Source organism: Rhinolophus sinicus, linkage group LG02, assembly GCF_036562045.2.
Source record: "Rhinolophus sinicus isolate RSC01 linkage group LG02, ASM3656204v1, whole genome shotgun sequence".
NCBI lineage: Eukaryota > Metazoa > Chordata > Mammalia > Chiroptera > Rhinolophidae > Rhinolophus > Rhinolophus sinicus.
The window spans coordinates 147720839-147743538 of record NC_133752.1 but is presented as its reverse complement, the minus strand read 5'-3'; the positions used below and the strand labels follow the sequence as shown (position 1 = coordinate 147743538).

General features: G+C 49.4%; 2 protein-coding genes across 4 annotated transcripts; both read left to right on the top strand.

Annotated features, from left to right (window-relative positions):
- Window positions 1-7467: 7467 nt before the first annotated feature.
- Window positions 7468-11864, top strand: IGFBP6 (insulin like growth factor binding protein 6). Of its 2 annotated transcripts, XM_074325644.1 has the most exons (5): window positions 7468-7898; window positions 9247-9357; window positions 10547-10686; window positions 10872-10991; window positions 11536-11864. In XM_074325644.1, exons 1-5 carry the CDS (start codon window positions 7568-7570, stop codon window positions 11656-11658), a joined length of 825 nt encoding a protein of 274 aa, XP_074181745.1. In that variant the 5' UTR covers window positions 7468-7567; the 3' UTR covers window positions 11659-11864. The 2 variants fall into 2 exon arrangements, with proteins under 2 accessions (XP_074181745.1, XP_019580047.2); XM_019724488.2 differs by lacking the exon at window positions 9247-9357 and having other exon boundaries at window positions 7480-7898.
- A 126-nt stretch (window positions 11865-11990) lies between these two features.
- SOAT2 (sterol O-acyltransferase 2) lies at window positions 11991-22315 on the top strand. 2 transcript variants are annotated; one of them, XM_074325643.1, is made up of 16 exons: window positions 11991-12744; window positions 12945-13184; window positions 13657-13712; window positions 14226-14350; window positions 14700-14759; window positions 15093-15200; window positions 16643-16919; window positions 17276-17345; window positions 17930-18014; window positions 18491-18536; window positions 18750-18879; window positions 19782-19879; window positions 20277-20375; window positions 20887-21022; window positions 21531-21676; window positions 21880-22315. In XM_074325643.1, exons 2-16 carry the CDS (start codon window positions 13112-13114, stop codon window positions 21928-21930), a joined length of 1560 nt encoding a protein of 519 aa, XP_074181744.1. In that variant the 5' UTR covers window positions 11991-12744; window positions 12945-13111; the 3' UTR covers window positions 21931-22315. The 2 variants fall into 2 exon arrangements, with proteins under 2 accessions (XP_074181744.1, XP_019579930.2); XM_019724371.2 differs by lacking the exon at window positions 11991-12744 and having other exon boundaries at window positions 12763-13184.
- Window positions 22316-22700: the final 385 nt, after the last annotated feature.

The window sequence follows — 22700 nt, the reverse complement described above, 5'->3', positions numbered from 1 at the left end:
TGGTTGTATCATTTTAAATTTCTGTCAGCAGTGTATCATTGTATCCTCTCCAGTACTCGGTGTGGTCATTCTTTTATTTTTTATTTTTGCAGTGTCGTATATTGTCTGTCATTCTTTTAAATTGTAGTCATCCTAATACATATGTAGTGATATTTCATTGTGGTTTCAATCTGCATTTTCATAATTACTAATAATATTGAGCATTTTTCACATGCTTATTTGCCATCCATGTATCTTCTTTGGTAAAGTGTCTGTTCAAACCATTTCCCCGTTTTAAAAATGGAGTTGTTTTGAAAGTTCTTTATATATTCTGGATTCAAATCCTTTATCAGATATATGGTTTACAAATATTTTCTTCCAGTCTGTGGCTTGTCTTCTCATTCTATTAACAGTGTCTTTCAAAGAGCAGAAGTTCTAAATCTTGAAGATGTCCAATTTATCAAGCTTTTATTTTATGAATCATGCTTTTGGTGTTCTAGTTAAGAAGTCTTTGCCTAATCCAAGGTCACAAAGCTGTTCTCCGATGTTTTCTTCTAGAAGTTTTAAGGTTTTAGGTTTTGCATTTAAGTCATAATCCATTAAATTATTTTTATTTTGAAACAATTTTATATTTGCAAAAGTAGTATATATGCCTTTCTCCCTATATCCCCCAATGTTACCATTCTACAATCATAATACAATTATTGAAACCAGGATATTAACATTGGTACAATACTGTTGAGTAATTTACAGACCTTATTCAAACATCACCAGTTATTCCACTAATGTCCTTTTTCTTGTACAGGATTGAATCCAGGATCCCACATTACATTTACTTGTCATGTCTTCTTAGTTTCCTCAATCTGCGATAGTAATTCAGTCTTTCCTGAAGAGTATGTGCCAGTTATTTTGTATAATATCCCTCAGTTTCATTTTATCTGATGTTTGTTCATTATTAGATTGAGGTTATGCATTAACAATTTTATTGAGATCTATGATTCATTTTGAGTTAATTTTTGTATATGGTGTGAGATATGGATCAAAGTTCATTTTTTGCCTGTGGATATCCAGTTGTTTCAGCAGCATTTGTCAAAAAGACTATTCTTTCTCTACTGAATTGCCTTTACACAATTGAAAAATCAATTGAGCAAGTAAAAAAAAAAAATGTTTTAAGAAAAGAAAAACAAATCAATTGACCATGTATATTTGGGTCTATTTCTAGACTCTATTGTGTTGCACTGATCTGTTTTTCTATCTTTATGTTTTGATTACTTTAGCTTTAGAATAATTCTTGAAGTCAGATAGTATAAATCCTCCAATTTTGTTGTTTTTAAAAGTTCGTTTGAGCTATTCTGATCCGATCCTTTGTACTTCCACATGAAAAATCAGCTTGCCAATTTCTACCAAAAAAAAAGCTCTCTAGGATTTTAATTGGGATTACATTGAATCTAGTGATCAATTTTGGGAGAATTAACATTTTAACAATATGGAGTCTTCCAATCCACAAACATGGTATATCTCTCCATTTGTTTGTCTTCTTTAATTTATCTTAGCAATGTTCTGTAGTTCTCAGTGTGCAGATCTTTGTCAGATTTATGCCCTAAGCATTCCATGTTTTGATTCAATTGTAAATGTTATTTTAAATTTCAAGTTCCAATTGTTTATTGCTAGTATATGGAAATACAATTGATTTCTATACATTGATTTTGCACATACCTGATTTTGATGTGTGAGATTTAGTTGCTACTTCCCTAACCTTACTCTGGTTGTCTAATATTAAATTCTAGACTCTCAGGACAAAATTTTAGGGGGGGAAAAAGACATATTTACTATAACCAATGTTTTATTACAGCCCAGGATACCTCCTTCAACAGCTTTGCCAGAGACAGGCTATGAAAGGGCACAGCTGTCCTGCCCAGACCTCAAACAGCCCCAGGTTGCCTTTGGAAAGAGCCCAAACCTAGGCTTGGAGTATTCTCATAGCTCAAGAAGAAGAAGAAGAAGAGGAGGAGGAGGAGGAGGAGGTCGACGAGTAGTTTTTCATGGCTTGTCAGGGATCTTCTGTCTATAATTTTATTAATTCTATTCTAACTTCTTTCCTTTTTCAGTCTGTGCTGTTTATCATAATCATATATTTCTTGTGTTTATTCCCACCCCACCCCCAACACACAACGCTTCCTTTTCTTTGCCTTAAAACAACCTCTCTCTAGCTCTAGAAATTACATGTGGTTTGAGTTTTTAGACAATTTAGAAAGAAAAAAAAAAAAAACACTATTAACTTACTCAAAGTCTTAATGTTTCTCTCGATCATTAAAGTTTTTGTGTTGAAGTGAAAAGAGCATTGATCTTGGAATCCAGTGGCCCTCACCACCTAGCTGTGTGAATTGGTAAGGTATTTAACCTTTCTGAATATGTCTTCTTATCTGGATGTCATAATAGAACATTGTGAGAACTACGCAAAAAAAATAAATAAGCAGTCAGTGAACTTGAGTTGAATCTGAATATCTCTGCCTCCTCTTCAGACTGGAGAGTCCCCATCTGTTTTGTTAGTGCGCACAGGCTGATCCCATCTCACTGAAACATTGCCATTTTCTGGATCTTTTCCAGTCCAATGAGGCCTTCCAAAGTACAGAGTTCCAGCTGTGGACATGACAGTTTTGGACCAGAGTAGGATCATTCATTTAACAAATACTGAGTACCTAGTGTTGGCCAGGAACTGAGTTAGACACTTCGTATTCAATCATTGAGTGCTTACCATGTACATCACATGAATAATTCCTAACGCTCAGAATAATTCTGTAAAGTAGTTATTGCAACATCCATTTTACAGAGGGGAAATGGAGGATATGGCTCCTATTCTAAATGTGTTCATAAGCCAGTTAAAAGCAGACAAGACATAGTATATGAAAAGCTGCTAGAAATACAGGAAAACTCTAAGAGATGGTAAGAAGAAACACATGATAAACAGCCATGTGAATGTTATAGACAGGTGCTGCTTTCTCTGCATAGAAGCCTTCCCCTCAGTCCCCTGCCTCACAGACTTCTGCTCATCTAAGAATCAACTAAAGCATCACCTCCTCTGGGAAGCCTTCTCTGACTATTCCAGGCAAACTTAAGCTTTCCTTCCTGTCTTCACTTGGCTGTTGATCCTTCTTTTCCTTACGTAGTGTCATTGTTGATTTGTTTTCTCCTGAGACTGTGAGCTCCTTGAGATCAGGGTGAACAGACTTACTCAATTACACTAGAGCTTGATAATAAAAATTAGACAATACATGGTTAGAGAAGAAGGGGAAAGTTAGGAGTGATTATGAGCAAAAGTTCTGATGTATGAATTCAAAGAGCATATTTGGCCAAGAGATAGGTGGTTCCTGGCAGGTAATAAAAGGGGTTATAGAACTGGTGGATTTAAAACCAAGGATTTGGACTTGATCCTGGAGTTAATAGGGAGTCACTGAAGGAATTATATGCTCTACTTTTCATTTCAGAAAGAATAGTCTGGGTACAGAGTAGATTGTGTCTGAAAATTGAGCAGTCCATAGGAAACTATCACCATGGTCCAGATGAAAGACAATAAGAACCCAAACCATCAAATAGCTGTAGAAATGAAAACACGTTAAGACCAGATGGGGGAACCATGAAGAGGGACTGACCAACAGGAATAGGTAATTGCACGAGAGAAGAGAAAAGAGTGGAAGATGACTGGGAAGTTGGGAGAGTGATGAGACCAGTGGCAAAAACAGGAAAGCTGAGGAATGGTTTATAGGGAGAGATAAGTATGGTCTCAGATGTGTTGAGTTTGAAATAATGGCAGGCGGAAGTTCCATTAGGACCCTTGGAAATGTCTCTGGTTATTTCCCATATTCTTCCTTCTGATGCCTAATATTCTGATAGCTATGTTGGCCATGGCAGCATATTAAGGGTTCAGAATTTAACCACAGATGCTATATGTAATGGCCCTTTTCCCAGTCTACGTGATCATATTTAAAAGACCTTGAGAGTGACAACCCACAATCCATGAAGAGGCCTTTTGGAAATGGATTTGCCCAGCAGATCGTTCTAAGTAAAGACCTCCAACAACACTCTCAAAAATTATTAGGAGACTGGTGACAATGAGGCAGGTCATAGAGGGCTCAAGTGAGAGCTGGGTTCAAATCCCTGCTCCATCACTTCACTCTTTGAAGCCTCAGTGCTCTCTTATGGGAAGAATAATGAGAATAATAAAAATCACTCACCTTATCAATTTATAGTGAGGATTAAATGTAAAATGCTTAGTACAGTTCTTGGCATATAGAAAGAGATGACATAAGTTATTATTACCATTATTATCAATAGTTCATGTGGCCATCCTCTACTAGACTGTGATTTTGTTGGAAGCGGGGCCATGTCTTATTTCTGTATCCTCAGGGCCAGGCCAAGGTTTGATGATAACCATCCAGAAGCCTGGGAAAGGCAAGAAAGGGTTCTACCCAGAGTTTCAGAAGGAGCATGACCTTGCTAGCACCTTGATTTTGGACTTTTAGTCTCCAAAACTGTGAAAAAATAAATTTCTGTTGTTTTAAACCACCCAATTTATGAAACTTTGTTACAACAGCCCTAACAAACTAATACAATCAGCATGCACTCATATATGTTTATTTTATACCTTATTTAATCCAATACTGTATTATTTGTTGCGCAAATTGTTTTCAGCTTTGACCATTGGGAACTCCATCAGGTTGGTTCTTATTTCTGTTTCATATGCTCCCTCCTTTTATTTTTTAAGTGCTTCCTTACTTTCTGGTGCTACAAAATGCATCAGCTTATGTTGTATTTGCCTGCCCCAGGCCTAGAGGTTCTAGGAATGCTCACTGCTGTTGGGGTGTCATTGCTGTTAGGCCCTCTCAGTGAACAGAGTCAGGTAATAAACTCATAGGACATGTCATGATGAGGTCATTGATCCTCTTCTCTGGGTTTTTCTGTCTATGGACTATGCCACCACTTGTCTTTTCTCAGACTCAAGCTCAAAAGGGTCCAGGCAGGCCCCCTCCTTTACAGCCTTGTTCTCAAAAGGAAATCAGTACCTGGGGGTGCCGAGGATTTGGAGGGAGCGTCTGGGTATGAGAGATGCAGAGCTTAAGGGATCAAGAGAATAGAGTGTAATGTGCAAGAGGAAGAGTAAGTCTCAGCAGAGTTTATTTGTGGAAAAGCCCAAGTAATAGCCCAAGCTGTTTAGCCTTTTCACTGCTCAGGCAGAAGCTTTTAGCAAACTCCTCTCCTGCATGGGCCAGATTTCCAGGGGTTTGCACCTTAGCCCACACTCCATCCTGAGTGCCCACTATATGCTTCAGATGCTGAGGTGGAGGGCACCCCAAAGGGAGAAGATGCAGAATTCATGAGTCTCAGTCTGCAGGAAAGAGCCTGGTTAGACCCCAGCACTGACCACACACAGCTCTGGACATCCATGCTGGAGGGATGGGGAAAAGGGAACTGCAGTGCTGGGGTGGTGGGTGATACTGGATTGTGCAACCCAGTTTAGACTGCCGGGAGGGACCAAGCTGAGCAGGAGAAATCTATAGGAGTGGTGGGGGGAATGTGGAAGGAGGCAAGGGAAAATTTGTGAAGGGAGTATTGGAAAAGGAGGGGTAGATGTGAGAGGCTAGCAGAGTATTGAGCTTTTCTGCAATATAACTTACAAAGGAAGAGCACAAATATTTGAAAATTCACACTAGGATCCTACAGGGAGCGTGGCCATTTCATCCCATCCCAAACTTCCGCAGGCCTTTCTCTCATTCAGGAGCAAAGAGCTAGAGCCCAAGAGAAAAGCCCTAGCCAGAGCCGTTGCAAAATAAATAGTGATGAGGGTTTGGGGACAGGACAGCGCTCTCTCCACGCTGGGGTCAGAGCTTGAGGCAGGAGGTCACAGAGCCTCTGCAGAGTGGAGGTTATATTGCAGAAAAGCCCAATCCCCTGCTAGCCTCTCACATCTACCACTCCTTTTTCAATACTCCCTTCTCACATTCCCCCTTCCCTGCTTCCACATTGCCACCACCACCCCACCTCCGCACCTGTCCAATCTGTTATTAGTGTCTCAGGGCTGCTGGAAGACCCTGCTCCCCAAATTCAGGTCTTAAGTTCCCAGGGTAACCGTGAGGGGTGATGCTGGGAGAGAGATTCTTTTATTTTGTATTTACCTAAAGGTTCAGGAAGCCCTTGCTGACATTCTTGCTTGGGGGCCCAGAATTTCAATTGAGTCACTGCCCAGAGCGGTTGTTTTAGGAAAGAATGAGTTGGCTATTGCCTAATCCAGAGCCAGGCGGGGGTGGGTTGCTGAAAGAAAGGTCTTTCTTCCTCCCTCTAGGAAGGAAGGCGGGGCTAGGAGTGCTGGGATGGGCGGGGCACTGCCTGCAGAAGGGCGGCGGTGGGGTGAGGAGACAGACTTATGTAGTGAAGGCCCTCCAGCGGGCAGACAGAGACACCCAGACCAGTCACGGTTGGACACCCCCTGGGCATGCACAGCCTGAAGAATCCAGATAACCCACTGGATGATACTGGGTGGAGAGCGGGTGGGAGACACGTTGTGGAAAAGGAGAGGAATGGAGTGTAGGTTTACCTGAACGAAGGACGGTAAAGGGGTAAAGGGCGTAGAAGGGTGTGCTGTTTTCTGGCCACTGTTCCTAAGAGCACCCAGACTATGGGTTCCTTTAACTTTTGCCCCTCTCCCCCCTAATTTCAACTGGTCACTTCCCCCCTCGCCCATCCCTACCTCCCAGGTGTTCAGCCAGTTCTCACCCTTGCACACTCTCCCCTCTGCAATCCTTCCAGACTCTTGTGGCCCCACCACAATGCTAGGATTTCTGAAAGTTCATTCAAGGTGTGCTTCCCCACCTCAACCCTCGCCCGCCCCCGACCCCTTCTATCATCGTAGCCCAGCCTGGCCCCTCTGACACCCGTTTGCTCCAGTTACATCTCAGGAAGACTTTCTCTTGCCCCTCCCTCAATATGGTTCTTCCTCCCCTCGCCCTCCGTCTACTTTCTTCCATCAGCAGACGGTACTCCCAAGACCCCATTATCCATCATTTCGGTCTTTTTTCTCTTTTCATTCACCCCTATTCCTCTCATGACCCCCACACACCGTTCCTTCTCCGTCCGCTTTTAGACCTCCCTCATCGCACTCTCCACGGGAGTCCCCGTGCCCCCTGCATCCCCCTGCACCTACACACAAACGGGATTTCAGGTTTTCCCTTCATCCCAACTCCCGTCCTCTCCTCCTTCTACCTCTTCCCATCCTCTAGTTCCTCCAGCTGTCCAGCTCCCAAATTCCGGGCGAGATTCCCAGGAAGAAAGCAAGAAAAATCAGAGTAATTTGGGAAGTAAACAGAAACTGGGAAGGAGGGGGAAGAGAAGAGTGGGGAGGACCCAGGTGGGAGGGGGGCCTCTCCAGTCCCACCCAGTTTAGGGAATGTCTCTGCCTTCTCCCCCCACCCCCCTTCACCTGGCTCTTAAAAGGCCCGGCCCCTGACCCGCGGCTACTTAAGGCAGAGGGGCCGCGGCCGGCAGCAGCTGCGCTACGACTGCTTTGGGAGTAGTGGACGCGGCAAAAATTCTGACCATGACCCCTCACAGGCTGCTGCCGCCACTGCTACTGCTAACTCTGCTGCTCGCTGCCAGCCCAGGAGGCGCCTTGGCACGTTGCCCAGGCTGCGGGCAAGGGGTGCACGCGGGCTGTCCAGGGGACTGCGCGGAGGAGGAGGATGCGGGGCTGCAGGCGGAGGGTTGTGCGGAAGCTGGAGGCTGTCTCAGGAGGGAGGGGCAGCAGTGCGGGGTCTACACTCCTAACTGCGCCCCGGGACTGCAGTGCCAGCCGCCGGAGGAAGAGCCAGCGCCTCTGCGGGCGCTGTTGCTGGGTCGGGGCCGCTGCCGCCGGGCCCGCTCGCGCTCTGGTGAGTTCGCTCCCCGCCCCTGCCCCGCCCACGTGAGACCCGCGTCTCTGCAGGCAGGGTCCCGAAGAGGTGGGCGCGGGCGGCCTGAAAGCCTCTAGGTCCTGCCCTTGGTACCTCTCCTCCCAAACCCTGGGGCGGGGCACGTTACGGAGGTGAAGGGGCAAGTGCTGGGGGCAGCTAGAAGGGTGGGGTGCGGCTAGGGGCCCTGGGGATAACGCAGGGAGGTGTCTGAGCTCTCAACCGTTTTTGGCCCTTCTGTTATTTTCTCTTGAGGGGATAAGGGTGGTGGGTGGATGGAGGGGTTTAGAGCCATGCCATATGCCGCAGCGGCCCAGCTCCTTCAGCCCTAGACCCCCAAGCTGGAAAAAGGACCCAGATGTTGTTCTCAGCTTCCATTTGGAGAAAGAGGGAAGGGAACCCCAGACTCCCAAATCCTGCACACACCAAGGAATATCTCTTGCTCTCATCTTAATATCAGGGTGTCCAAATGACCTGAACATAGGATTTGGAACAGGAGATGCAAATCCAGAGTTGTTTCAGATTAGACTTGGGTCAGGAGGCAGGCACTGAGGGCCCCAGGGGAAGGGGCTGGGGGTGGGAAAAGAAGAAGTCTCCTAAATCAGGGCTATGATTTAAGTTGCTCAAAACCCTCCACCCACCCCACCCCACCCTACCCCAGAAAGGAGAATAAAAGGCTGAGTCATTGGGTGGGTGGGACAGAAGTGAGTCAGAACCTGAAAGATGGGGGGCAGCAAGGAGATGGGGAGGGCAGGAAATGCAAACAGCCCCCACCCCAGGGGCATCTGAGCTCCCGGTTTCTTCCCAGAGAAGGGAAGATGGGAAATTTAATTAAGTTTCTTTCAGTCCCAAGTGAAAGCATCCGGGCTGCTAGGGGTCCTCCTAGAAGAGGTGGTCCAGGTGGGTCAGAGGAAGCAGTGGGAGCATGGTCATAGTAGGGTGCTAAATAGAGGGAATGAGGGGCAAGTGCTGAGGAGTGTGGATAAGACTCACTGCAGAGGGAGTGGCTTGTGTTGTGAGTAGTAGGCAGATGGGAGCATTGGCTAGTTTTGAGGGCTGGGGACCTGAGCAGAGCTTGCTTTGGGCATGGAGGGATCATAGTATCTAATTATACAACTGGGCCAATTCTAAGCAATGCATGCTCCCCTCCCTGCCTTTTCCTCCCCTTGAGGCCCTGACTTATTTCCCCACCCCATGCAGTCCTGAGCTCACCCCAGGCTCCCCAGACACCATGTGTGAAACTTCTCCAGAGCCAGGAGCAGCCTGCATATTGGAAGCCCTAACTTACTCCCTACACCTTTGCAACTTGCTCTCCGCCCGTTCTGTGCAGAATCGTACATGCTCCTGGGACTACTGGGGTTGAGCTGGGCTGAGCCACAGAGGACCAGAAGGGAGAGGCCCCCACTGCTCCAAAAGTCACCACAACTCAGGCCTCGGAGAGGTGGGCTGAATCACAGCAGGGTTAGAGCAGGGATACACGTTCCAGTTGGGTCCCTGCTGACCCCTCCCACATGGGTGCTCTTCTGCCCCATCTCCCTGGCTTCGTGCACCCCCTTCTGGCCTTTGGTGTAATAGCCAGATCTTTTCGGCCCAAGCCCAAGGCCTCCCAGTGTACAGCTGGGGAAATACGTTCCAAGACGTCCAGTGGATGCCTGAAACGGCGAATAGTACCTAACCCTATAACCCTAATCAACTCCTTCATCTCTGCTGGTAATGTGACAGCAGCTTTTTCACTAACAGACGCAATCTCTCCAGTAATTTTTATATTTTTCAGTCCAAACCTATTCCTGAATCTGCATAATCATTCCTTAGTTTTCAGTAAATGTCATTTCAGGGGATCCCTGAAGTTTTCATAAAGGCTCAGTGCTTTCTGTGACAACACACTGCTGTCAATAGGAACATATTTTCTGTTCCTGTCTTCTATACACAAATTTAATGTCTTTTCCATCTTAACTAGGCACTTATCACACACTGTGGCTGAAACTTGCCGTTTGAGGTGCAACAGTAGAACCAGCATGAATTTCTTTTTCCTTCTTCACAAATGGATGGATTGAAGATTCATTCTTACCATAGATCTTAGCAACCTCAGCATAGGATGTTTTTTTCTTAAGTCAAGAACTTTCACCTTTTCCCTTAAACGGCAGCACTGGACAAAGGGATGACCCACATCCAGGTAGGACAGAGCAGGAAAGTGGGAGATTTCATCATGCTACTCAGGAACAGCGAGCAATTTAAAACTTATGAATTGTTTATTTCTGGAATTTTCTATTTAATATTTTCAGACCACGTTTGACCACGGATAACTGAAACCACAGATAGGGGGCAACTACTGTATTTGTATTTGTTCTCGATTTTTGCTTTCCAAAGCGCTTCTCCCTAATAAACCTTAAAACTAGTCTGGGGATATTGTCAGGAAAGGTAATGCCATTTCCCAGAGAAAAAATCTGTGGCCAGGAGAAGGTAAGGGTAGAGGCAGATTCTAACCCTCCTCACTTCTACCCCTCCGAAAGCCCTTCTCCTCCTCCCACTTCAGCAGGTAGGGGTGAGCAAGACTCTTTTGCACATGGCTCTGGTCTTTCACATCTGGTAAATTTCTGGCCTCTTCTTCCCCCGTCCTCTTGTGTCTGTAGGGGAGAATCCTAAGGAGAGTAAACCCCAAGCGAGGACCACTCACCCACAGGACGTGAACCGCAAAGACCAACAGAGAAACCCAGGGATCTCTACCACTCCTGCCAGGCCCAATCCTGGGAGTATCCAAGACACTGAGATGGTGTGTTTGGGGCTGGGAGGGAGCAAGAGGGGTGGGAAGCCCTAGAGACACCCATCTGAGACTGCTTCCTTGGGCTTGAAGAAGTCTCCCATGTCGGTCCTTGGAGCCTGGCTAGTGGGGCCAGCGGACTGTGCAGTGGAGCGCGGCTGAAGCGGTTCTGAGGTGCCTGATCTCCCTTCCCCCAGGGCCCATGTCGCAGACATCTGGACTCAGTGCTGCAGCAACTCCAGACTGAGGTCTACCGAGGGGCTCATACCCTCTACGTGCCTAATTGTGACCATCGGGGCTTCTACCGGAAGCGGCAGGTGAGGCCACGCCTCTCCTCTCTTCTCCTTGGTCCATCAGTACACGGCTCTTCCCAGGGATAGGGGGTGCCTATATAGTTGCACAAATAAGACACTGTCCCTACCTTTAAGGCTCTCCCAACTTTAGGGTCCACGCAAACAGAATAACCAACCATAGGAATTAGACTGCCTAAGGAACACCTACCTCAGAGGTGCAGAAATGTGAAGTGCATCAGCCACCTGGAGGGCTGTGAACACACAGGTGGCTGAGTCCCACCGGAAGAGCCTGAGAATGCATTTTTAGCTCCGTTCCCTAGTGATGCTGATGCTGTTGGTTTGGGAACCACACTTTGAGAACTATAGTTCTGGCCTAGAAAAATGGGCACAATTTTGTGGGTGGAGAAGAAGAGAAGCACGGAAAGGGAGCCCAGTGGGCCTCCAGGTCCTGAGAACGCTGATGTTTCTGCATACTCAGACGCAGGCCCTTTCCCAATCCGTGGGACCCCTTCTGTGTCTCCTGCTGGAGCCTCGGCCTCGCCTCTGATCCATATGCTTCTCTCCCCAGTGCCGTTCCTCCCAAGGGCAGCGCCGAGGTCCCTGCTGGTGTGTGGATCGGATGGGCCAGCCTCTGCCGGGGTCCCCGGACAATGATGGAAGCTCCCCCTGCTCCATTGGGAGCAGCAGCTAAGGCTGGGTGGGAGCCCGCAGGGTCACTGGCAGGACCATAGGGCTGTCATCTTGGGTCATTTGTTGAGTAATGAGTAACTCAGGGCCCTGAGCCCCTCTCCACCTGTAGGCCCTGCCCCATGGTCCCCTCACCCCTGGGACCTCACACATGGCAAGATTGTTGGTGTTGGCTTGGGGTGTTAATAAAGCTGTGTTGGGGTTCTCTGGTCTGCGTCTCCATGTCCACCTCTCACATTTCTGGAGCCCCTGGCCCTTCTCTCTACCTCCCTTCTGTCACCCCCATAGCAGCTTTCCTTTCCTGTGGACTACCTTCCGTCCTTTCCACTGCACTTGGAATGAGGAGGCAGCCACTGGCAGAGGTTTCAAGTCCTGAAGCCTCACCCAACAACCCACCAGGGGATGGGGGGTAGGAGGTGGGGAGACACTGAGCCCATGGCTTTGGTCTGCGGTTATGATCTTGTTTCTAACACTGATCTTTGGACTCAAGGAAGAAGAAGAATTAATAGTTAATCCCCAGCAGGAACCCAAGAAAGAGGAACTCTCCACGCACTTAACCTACTGTTACTTCCTACTAAAAAGTGAAGGAAATCCTTCTTTATTGAGCTCCCCCATGGGCTGGGCCCTGGACCAGGTGCTTCTACCTAGACTACCTCATTTTGTGCTTACAGGAATCTTGTGGGGTAGGGATTTCGCCCCCGTGTTTCAGAAGAGGAAACTGGCTTAAAGTATTTAGGTCACTTGCCTGAAATTACACAACCAGGGAGAGACAGAGGGAGGATTTAAATCGGATTCTTCCATATGTGATAATGCCTGGCCTTGGTTTGCCTGTGGCTAAACCAAGCAGGTGTAGGGAAGAGCTGACATTTAGAGGCCCTGGCACCCAGCACTTCCCGGAGAGGCCACAGCACCACAGTTGTCACAGGTATCAACCCCATTAGAATATTAGTCACATGCACACAATGCTTCCCAGCTGACAAGGTTCTTTCACACACTTTATTTCATGGTGTGAGGGAGCTGAGTGCACTGATACCTGAAGATGTTTCTGACTCCTCCCCAACCTTCAGCCTGCTGGGAAAGAGATTGGAAGGTGAGCCATACTAGGTGATAAGCCTCCGAGAGGCAAAGTTCTCCTTCCCACAAAGGTGCACAGTCACCATTCCTGTGGAAGGGAGAGCAGGTTCGCTCAGAGCTGGGCATCTGGGTGGTGGTTGGGCTGTTGGGGGGTTGTGTCCAGGCCATCCCTGCAACAGCCCACAGAGCCTGTAGCTGAGAAGAACTGTCCTTCAGATCAGATAACCTATCGTGTTCCTGGAGGCCCCCTCCTCCGGAAAGGACTTTAGTCTTCAGTGCTGTCAGCTGAGCTGAGTGAGATGGGAGTTCAGCTGTCTGGCAGGCCGTGAAGCAAAGGAGGGAACGTGGCAGACGCTGCCTGCTGCCCAGTCAACACTCGCAGTATGGAGCCAAGGGCAGCCCGATTGCGGAGGAGAGCAGGGCCGAGGGGGGAGCAAGAGGACCCACCCTCCGGAGGTGAGCCACCCTCTGGGAGTTCAGAAAGCTCAGGAAGCATTGGAGGTGGGGATCCCTGTGGAGAGGGGGCTCCTGCTGTCCAACTGCAATCCTTCCTGCTGTCCTGGGTGGCCTCTGCCCCTAACTGCCCAGCTGGGAGAGGGAGGAGAAAAGGGACATTGAGAGCTGCGGCCCTGCCTTGCCTTTCCGACTCTCACCTCAGAGGGTGAATGGAGCAGCTTCCTATTCCCTGGGTACCGTGTTTCCAGTAAGGTCACCAGGCTCCCTGCTTGCCAATGGCCTCTTCACCCCTGCCAAAATAACTTCTTCTTGCTGCCCCACCCATGGCACTAGATATAGACTGGCTGGGGGGCTGGGCGGTTGACAAGTGTACATAAAGCATTTCCTGGACTGGGGATGCCTCTGGGTTTGCACAAGGCGGCGGAACCCTGACTCCTCCCCCTTAGGTGTGCCCTTTAACCCCTCCTCCTAGGAAATGCTGAGGCACATGGAGGCCCAGACTTGGTGCAATGGACCCGACATATGGAGGTGAGGGACCTCAGAGGTCAGAGGTCAAAACAGACAAGTCCTGGAGTGAAGGGAGGTAGGGGTATGGACTGGTTTGGTGATAAAGACAATTTGGTTTTGAGTTCAAACCCCTCAGATCAGGTTAGAACTAAGAGTTAAGATAAAAAGGTTTGAAACACAGGTTGTCAGAGCAGGGGCCAAAAGTCAGCCAGTGAACAGTTTTTTGTTAGTGGGACTAGAGGTCAGGAGAGGGAAGGTGAAGTCAGGAAGAAGAGTCAAGTCAGAGATAACAAGGTCGTTGGATTCAGATCCAGGGGCTGGAAGTGTCGCTCCTGTTGTCATTCCTTGATCTTCATTGTCGCCTTGGGAAGCCAGAGGGAGATCAATTCTTGGGGAACCTCTGGGCAGGAACTGTGCTTTCTATGCATAGCCCTTAGCAGCCCACCTGCCACAGAGAGAAGCTTGGTACATGTGGGGTGAATGAGAGGATGGCTAACTGGATGGAGGGACGGTGGGCTGTGCTTTGTCCTGTAGGCTGTGAAGATGGAGCTGCTGGATCAGTTACAGGGACAGCTGCTGGAGCTCCTGGATCGGGCCATGTCGGAGGCCGTGCAATCTTATCCACCACAAGGCGGACCTCCTTCAGATTCCTTGAGCAAGTAAGAGTCTGAGGCGCCACGAGCTGGGGAATGGCTGGAGCGGGTTTCTCCATCATAAGGATTACGAGCCCTAAACATCATCTCATATGTCCTTTCCCAGCACTGGCATGACTCCCATTTCAAGTTTCCCTTTTCTCTTATCACTCTGCCTTCCTGGTAGTATCCCCCACCTCTGGGCCTTGCTGTGCCCTGGTTCTGACCTTCTGCCCTATCCTGCCCTCTGCTCCTAGCCTTGACCTTCCCCTACCACTGCTCTTGGCCCCCAAGTATTGCTCTTCTGCGAGACCCTGCCCACTTCTCCCTGCCTTCTTCCTTTGGGTCCTGACTCAGAAGAACTGTCTCAATTCAGGACCCAGGATCCATCCCTAAAGAAACGGAAAGTTTTCGTCATTCGCAAGTCCCTGCTTGAGTAAGTCAGGGGTGAAGATGGGGTAAGAGATTAAAAAAAGGGCTTTGGTTGGGGGTTCTCATCCCCAGGCTCTAGGTAGTTTAGGAGAGGACTTGTAAAGGGTTTCTGAGCTTTAGCTTCCCCATTTATCCCGGGTGTGACTGGAAGAAAGGTCAACAGGATAAGAAGTGTCTGGGCTGGAAATGGCGTTGGACAGATGTCCCAGCCACATCCCCGCCCTTAGATAGAAGTTGCCAATCACTAGACCCATCCCCACCTGTGTACAGTGACTGAGCTAGTCCACATGACCTTGAGGACCCTCCCGCACTGACATTCAGGCCCCTGTCCTTCCAGTGAGCTGATGGAGGTGCAGCATTTCCGGACCATCTACCATATGTTCATCGCCGGCCTGTGTGTTTTCATCATCAGCACCCTGGCCATCGACTTCATTGATGAGGGCAGGTAGGCACATAGATCAGATCAGACCCCTTGGGTCCCCAGGTTTCCACCTCCCACAGGCCTGAGAGGGTACAAGTCCCCCATTGATTATTGCAAATGCATCAGTGTTGCTTCCAACAACATTCCTACCTAAAATGTGCTCAGCTTTTTCCTTCCACAGCCTTGGATAGGCCTTGGTCTGTCTTCCCAGGGTCAACCACTCTAGGAACAGCCACTCAAATACTTGTCAATAGGAACCTTGTCCTAAGGCAGATATACAAGTGTGTATGCACACACGCACACTTCCCGCCCCATTGCTCTCACACACTCTTTTCCAAGTCAGTGCTATTCAATTCAAGTGACCTCTTCTGAGCACCTCCTAAGTACCAGCCCCGGGGGCCAGGGAGATGAGGGGCAGACCTCATCCCTGTCTACGGGCACTCCCAGTCTTGTGGGGAAGACAGACGCACACACAAGTGCCTTGGTGGGTCATTTCTCCCACAGAGCACCCCCCGGGGATGAGCTTCAGAGGGCTCTGCACCCGTGGGGGTCTGTATCTGCACGCTCTCCCCCGAAAGTAGGGCTTAGGAAGCAATAAAAGGAAGGGGCCAAAGATCTGCAAGTTCAGCAACAGCACTTCTTTTAGGAAAATTGTTGCTAATGATGTGAGTATTATAAGGATCAAATCTCAGTCAAAAGTTCAACTACACATAAAATGACAGTCCTTCTGGACCACCACCCCCCTCAATCCCAGACCACTCCCCAGAGGTACCATTTTTAAATAGTTTTGAGAGTTTCCCTCCAGAGCGTTTTCCATGCATTCCATCCACATGCATTTAAGAACCAAAGAGCGTATCTTGTGGGGGGTTACATCAATAAGATACGGTACCTATTGTTTTGTTTTCACCCCCTAACAACCCAGCTTCGACATCTTTCCATGTCAGTCCATTGTTTTTAATGACTGCAGACTCTGGAGATGCCTGATTTTGCTCATTTAGTCCTTTCCTAATGGACATGTAGGTTGTTTCCAATTTTCCCCATTAGAACCATACACTCTTAATCTAAGCAAACAAAACACTCAACAACCTGCTTTCTATTAACTCAAGTCTACAGCTAAAGACACTGCAAAAGAACAAAACAAACGAAAATCAAAGTTAAACTCTACATACATCCTATCTTAACACCTGTGGCATCCAAAGTACAGAACCCTCCTGCAATGCCATAAAACCCGCAGAGGGCTCTACTGGTAATGTGGAAGCAAACATTTCCGACCGTCTGCTCCGGAAACGCCCTGTGTTAGAATTCCCTGGCAATGGAGAGAGGTGCCATCTTGAACACCTTCAGAGATACGGAGCTCACAAGCTTCGCAAGATGCCTCAGGTTATCTTCCAAGAGCTCTGGCTGCAGAGGAAGGGGACAAGATGGCTACACATTTGTCTACTCTGTTTCTCCCTCCCCACTCCCAGGCTCATGTTGGAGTTCGACCTATTGATCTTCAGCTTCGGACAGCTGCCCTTGGCTCTGATGACCTGGGTCCCCATGTTCCTGTCTACTCTGCTGGTGCCTTATCAGGCTCTGCGGCTGTGGGCGAGGTCCCAGGCCGGAGGGGTCTGGACGCTGGGGATGGGCCTGGGCTGCACGCTGCTGGTCGCCCACATCGCGCTGCTAGGCGTGCTCCCGGTCCACGTGGCCTCGGAGTATCAGCTCCCGCCAGCCTCCCGCAGTGTCCTGGTCTTTGAGCAGGTGACGCACAGGGCCAATGGCGGGGTGGGGTGGGTGAGCCACAAAAGGCGGTGGAGGCTCAGGTGAGGGAGGGGACGCCCTGTATTATCGGAGGGGCGGAGCTAGTTGCGAGGGTATTTACGCGAACCACCAAACTCCAAGGAAACGTGATCGAAGTGGGTCGGGCTACGCAAATATAATCCTACTCGGTAGAGTTAGAGGGTTGGCCAGATGAAGGCTCCGCCTGGTCTTTCCTTGACACCCTTACCCTAGATTCACCCCAACAATAATAAGGCGATCCAACAAAAAGATAAAGTATGGGCTCCGATGAACTTAAAGCCACACAACAACTTAACCTCCCTTCCCCTCCATCTCAGGTCAGGTTCCTGATGAAAAGCTACTCCTTCCTAAGAGAGGCTGCGCCTGGGATCCTTCATGCCGAAGGGGGTGAGGCCTTCTCAGCTGACCCTGCTGTGAACTCAGTCCTCTTAGCGATTGTCTAAAGCCAGAGTGGCAGGATCCTCATTAAAGCTCTAACTTTCTAAGCCCGTCTTGCCCATTGGGCACAGCTCTGGCCTCCATCCGGGCTCTGAGGGCCTCAGACATTAGATATTATCAGGTCCCACCTCTGAAAGAAATCCTGTTGCCCAGGATTTCTGGTGCTTTCCCATTTCCAGGCTTAACCTGGAAAGACCCAGGGTATGAGACTCTTCTACTGGGAAGTCAAAACAGAAAGAGAGGGAGAATGGGTGGGGGAGATTTCTAAATGCCAAATAAAGCTTCCAGATGCACCAGAAAATGGGGTGCCTGGAATGGAAGCAAAAGAGGGTTATTAGAGAGCAGGTTCAGCTCCTGCCCAGTTTCACCTCCCCTCCCCCACCCCCAGACCCAGTATCCAGCCCTCACCCCCAGCACCTCTGTTCTATCCAGTTCTCCACTGCCCAGTCCCACCACCCTTCCCCAGCAACCGCCTCACCTCTGCCCTCTCTCCCTTCTTCCTTCACTGATGCACTCCTCTCACTCCTCCCCAGGTAAGGGAGTCCAGGCTCCCAGTTTCTCCAGCTACTTCTATTTCCTCTTCTGCCCCACACTCATCTACAGAGAGACTTACCCCAGGTAAGACCCTACACCCTTTCCCGAATGCCCAGGCCCATCAGGGACCTTGCCCTCCTCCTCCCCTCCTCCCTCTGAGGTCCCTAGCCTCACCCAGATACTGGCTGCTTTGTCAGGAAGCATCCCATTGCAAAGAGGGGAAAGAGGTGGCAAGTAGACTATCCCTGTTCCTCACCTAGCCCATGGTGACACAAAAGTGATCATCTGTCATGGTTTGCCCTAGATTGTTCTGATTTTAGCATGGAAAACCCTAGGTCTTGGGAAACCCCTCAATCCGGAGCAAACTCCTGATGGTTGGTCACCTTAGTTGACACCCAAGCTAAAAATCCATTTGCCATCTCTGTTATGGAAGGTGCAAAGTGTTCTAGATCCCATCTCCCCAGGCCTGAGCAATTGAGGGTCTATGGAGAGAGGGCCACAGAACCTGGGCCCCAGCCTGAGCAGGGAACAAGAAACATATAATCCCATTGCTGCTGCAGGACACCCAACGTCAAGTGGAATTATGTGGCCAAGAACTTTGCCCAGGTCAGAAAATGGATTAGAAGGGTGAACCACCAGTGACTCATGGTGGCTAAGGGAGCATTTCTGGGAGTGGGGTGGGGAAAACCTGGGGAAGAGGTGGAAGGGTGGTGCTAAAGAAAGAGGAAGCAGAGGAACTGGCTAGAGTCCAGTTCCAGAGTGAGGAGGCAGCTGCCAGTGCCCCCTCCCAAAGTTAGATGTCTACTACTCCCTCTCCAGGCCCTGGGCTGTGTCCTCTATGCCTGTTTCATCCTGGGCCGTCTCTGTGTTCCTGTCTTTGCCAACATGAGCCGGGAGCCCTTCAGTACCCGTGCCCTGGTGCTCTCTGTCATGCACGCCACGTTGCCAGGTATGCCTACTAAGGCAGGGAACGCCTTCCTCCCTTCGCTCTTTACCTGCAGTCAGTTTCAACACCTCCTCCCTCTGAATCTCCCCTCACATCTCTTCCCTCCTATCACTGCTCATCGTGAGGGTCTCAGTTTAGATTGCCATCTGCTCCCCCTCTCCATATCAGCCTCCCACCCAAATCTTTCCTCTCCCATCTGCCCCTGAAGACATTGCTACCCAGATGAACTTCCCTCCTAGAGAGCAATCATTCCTGACCTTGCTTCAAAATCTCCAGTGACTCCCCATTGCTGACACCTCCAGAGAAGATCTGAACTTTGGCCTGGCGTTCAAGGGCTTTCCTGTGTATCACATCCCAGCACCCAGCATAAGCCCGCCTTTCCCTTAAAGGCGTGCACTTCCATTCCTTTGGCCTTTTCCCATACTGGTCTCTCAGCTTGGAATGCGCTTTCCCTATTTTCCACTTGTGGAATCCAGTTCCGTTTTGGAGGTCCCCGTGAAATGCCCCTCCTCTAGGAAGCCTCCTTTTTTTAGCCATCGATCATTGTGACCCACCCTTTGCTTTACACTCCCAAGCACATCAATGGTCCCCATGCTTAGCTCCCAGTACATTTGACCTTGATGCATGGTTGAATATATCTCTCTGTCTCTCTGCTCTCTGCTCTCTCTCTCTCCCACTCTGTGAACTCTCAATGGCCAGGAGCTTTGAGAGTCATCTCATACTGCCAACATCTGGCATGGAGTTCATGAGCAAATGGATGAATTAATGAATGTATGAATTAGTGAATGATTAATAAATGATGGATAGGAGTTGAGGCCCTGGTTGTTAGGTGAGGGGCCCTCAGATCTTCCTGGGGGTTCCAGGTGGGCCAGTCTGACCTGCAGCCTCTTGTCCCCACTTGCCAGGCATCTTCATGCTTCTGCTCATCTTCTTTGCCTTCCTCCACTGCTGGCTCAACGCCTTCGCGGAGATGCTACGATTTGGAGACAGGATGTTCTACAGGGTGCGTCCTGGACTTAGGCCATTTGGGAGCTAGAGGCAGAGAGGGCTTGGGAGGGATCTAGGGAAGATGGTGGCTATGCTGGGTGTTGATCAGCTGTACTGTTTGTCTCCCACAATGAGAAACGTGCTCTCCTGAGTGTGGTTATAACGCCACCCCTCTGCCTCGTGACCAGCCAAGGCTAACTGCTTTTGTTGGAGGAGGAAGAGTAGGAGGGAAGGCAGGGACCCCAGATCCTAAAGAGGGAGCTGGGAGAATGCTCTCTATTCTGTGGAGCCAGCCCTTGTGAGAGAACACTGGAACAGGGGACAGGAGGCAGGGGTGAGAAGTTGGGGCCTGGGAAGAAATAGGGCCCTGAAACTCACCTCCTTTCCCCACCCTGACCCCATCCTTTCCCCAGGACTGGTGGAATTCCACATCCTTCTCCAACTACTACCGCACTTGGAACGTGGTGGTCCACGACTGGCTGTACAGCTACGTATATCAGGATGGGCTGTGGGTACGATTCTGCAGACCCCCTCAGCTCCCACAGTTAATGGAGCCTCTCTGGGACATCCTCTTCTTTCCCCTTTCTGCACCTCCCATCTTTTCCAACCTAAGGGCACCTTGACTTCCATCTGCCCCCTTTCTACCCAACCCAATGGGCAGAAAATCCTTCTTGTGATCTAACTTCTTTCCTTCCTCGTCCTGAAATCCACGCCTCTCCACAGGGCCTTTCTGCCCTCCTAAGGAACATGTATATATCAATTTTCAGTTACCAAGAGTTGTCACATACATTTAATCTGCACAATAACCCTGAGAAGTAAGTACTATTATATCCCTTTTTAAAAATTGCATCTAAGGCCCAATGGGCTAATAAAATGCTCCTAAATAAGACACATCAGCCCTTCTGACCCCAAATCCCAGTGTCTCCATTGCACCACACACCCTTCTGGCTTCTTTAATGAGAGGGCTCTTTGTGGAGGGATTCTAGGGAGATTCACTCTACCTTCCTCTCCCGGCCCTGCCAGCTCCTGGGCGGCCAGGCCCGGCGGGCAGCCATGGTGGGCGTGTTCCTGGTCTCTGCCATCGTCCACGAGTACATCTTCTGCTTCGTCCTGGGCTTCTTCTACCCTGTCATGCTGATCCTCTTCCTTGTCATTGGAGGTGAGCTTGGTTTGTATGTGCCCCTGGAGGGAAATTCACCCAGAGGGAGGAGGCCTGTGCTCCCTCTCCTGGAGAATCCAGGGCCACATACCCAAGACAGAAGGGAATGTGCGTGCCTTCTGGAGAAGGGATGAGAGCTGTGTGTGAGGAGGGACTTGGGAGCAGGGAGGGAAGCAGCCTCAGGAGGCAACAAGGGGGTATCTTGAGAGAAGACTTCTGGCTAGAGGGGAGCATCTGATCAGGACACTCATTAAGGGAGACAAGGGAAGAAACTGGTGGAGTTTGGGAGATTCAGAATGAGATCCAGGATATTGAAGGGTAAACTGAGGAGTCCTGGTTTTATATGAGCCACTGGAGACCTCTAGGGGTTTCTAGAAGTGGGTTCAAGATCTTTCGCAGTGGGATCTTCCTGTTCCATCTCTTCCCAGTGCCCTGGGATAGGAGAGCAGCCAGAGAGATAAGGCACACGTATCTGGAGCTGGGGTGACCGTCTTTCCTCCTGCCTCAGGGCCCATGAACTTCATGATGCATGACCGGCACACCGGCCCAGCATGGAACGTGTTGATGTGGACCATGCTCTTTCTGGGCCAAGGCATCCAGGTCAGCCTGTACTGCCAGGAGTGGTATGCACGGCGGCACTGTCCCCTGGCCCAGGTAAGGCACCCTGAGCCATACTCAATTCCCTATCCAGGAGAGCACGCTTCCCCTTCCCAACCGCCAGCCCCCTATTGTTGCCCAATTCAACAGCTGTGATCAGGGGTCAGGTCCTGGTTTGGGGGTGATGGCTCCCATGTCTGGGATGCACAGAGTGGACACTAGAAGGAACCTCATTCACAACTCACCTTTCTCTGGCACAGACAACCTTCTGGGGGCTGGTGACACCTCAATCATGGTCCTGCCACACCTAGAGGTCACAGCACACTCATGGTTCAGATGACACCACCAAGTTCTCTGCCTCCAAAGCCTAGGACCAGGGCTCATCTGTCTGCATTCCCAGACTCAGCTCTGAGGCCAGGGGGCCTACCAGGCATAACTGCACCCGAAAACTCTAGGGACTCAGATCGGTGGACCTGTGGGCAGATGAGCACGGACTCACAATGGTGGTGGCTCTTGAGTCTCCATCCCCATAGATTGGGCACACGGCCCCCTCCCACACCATGGCTGTTCAGACTTTGGGAGACTTAAAGATTTGGTGAATGTGGGGTGACTTAGAGAGACCTGGGGCCACCAAGGGCTTGATTGTTGTTGTTTTTTGTACTTCCAACACAATAATAAACTCTGTGTCTCTTTTTATTCATTTGTTTATTCATTTATTCATCATTTATTGCAGGCCCATATTTGACATGCACTATTGAAGAATTATGTCTGCAGAGGCAAGACTTTGTGGCAGGAAGGGCTAAGGGTCTTGAGTCACATCCTGCCTTACTTTCTCTATGCCATCCCCTCTCCCCAAAACCTGGCCTCACCCCCTCTTTCACCTCAACTCCTTCTTCAGCTCACATTTCTACATCCCTTTAATCCTTCTGCTCCCGGCAACCTCTGTCACATTTTGAGAGGGCACATAGCAGGCCCCCTTTCCTTCAGCAGACTTAGGAAAGGAACAGACATTGAGCAAATCTTTTGACTTTGTAAGCCTGTTTCCACAGCTAAAAAATGGACATTAAAATCAGGAGTGTCC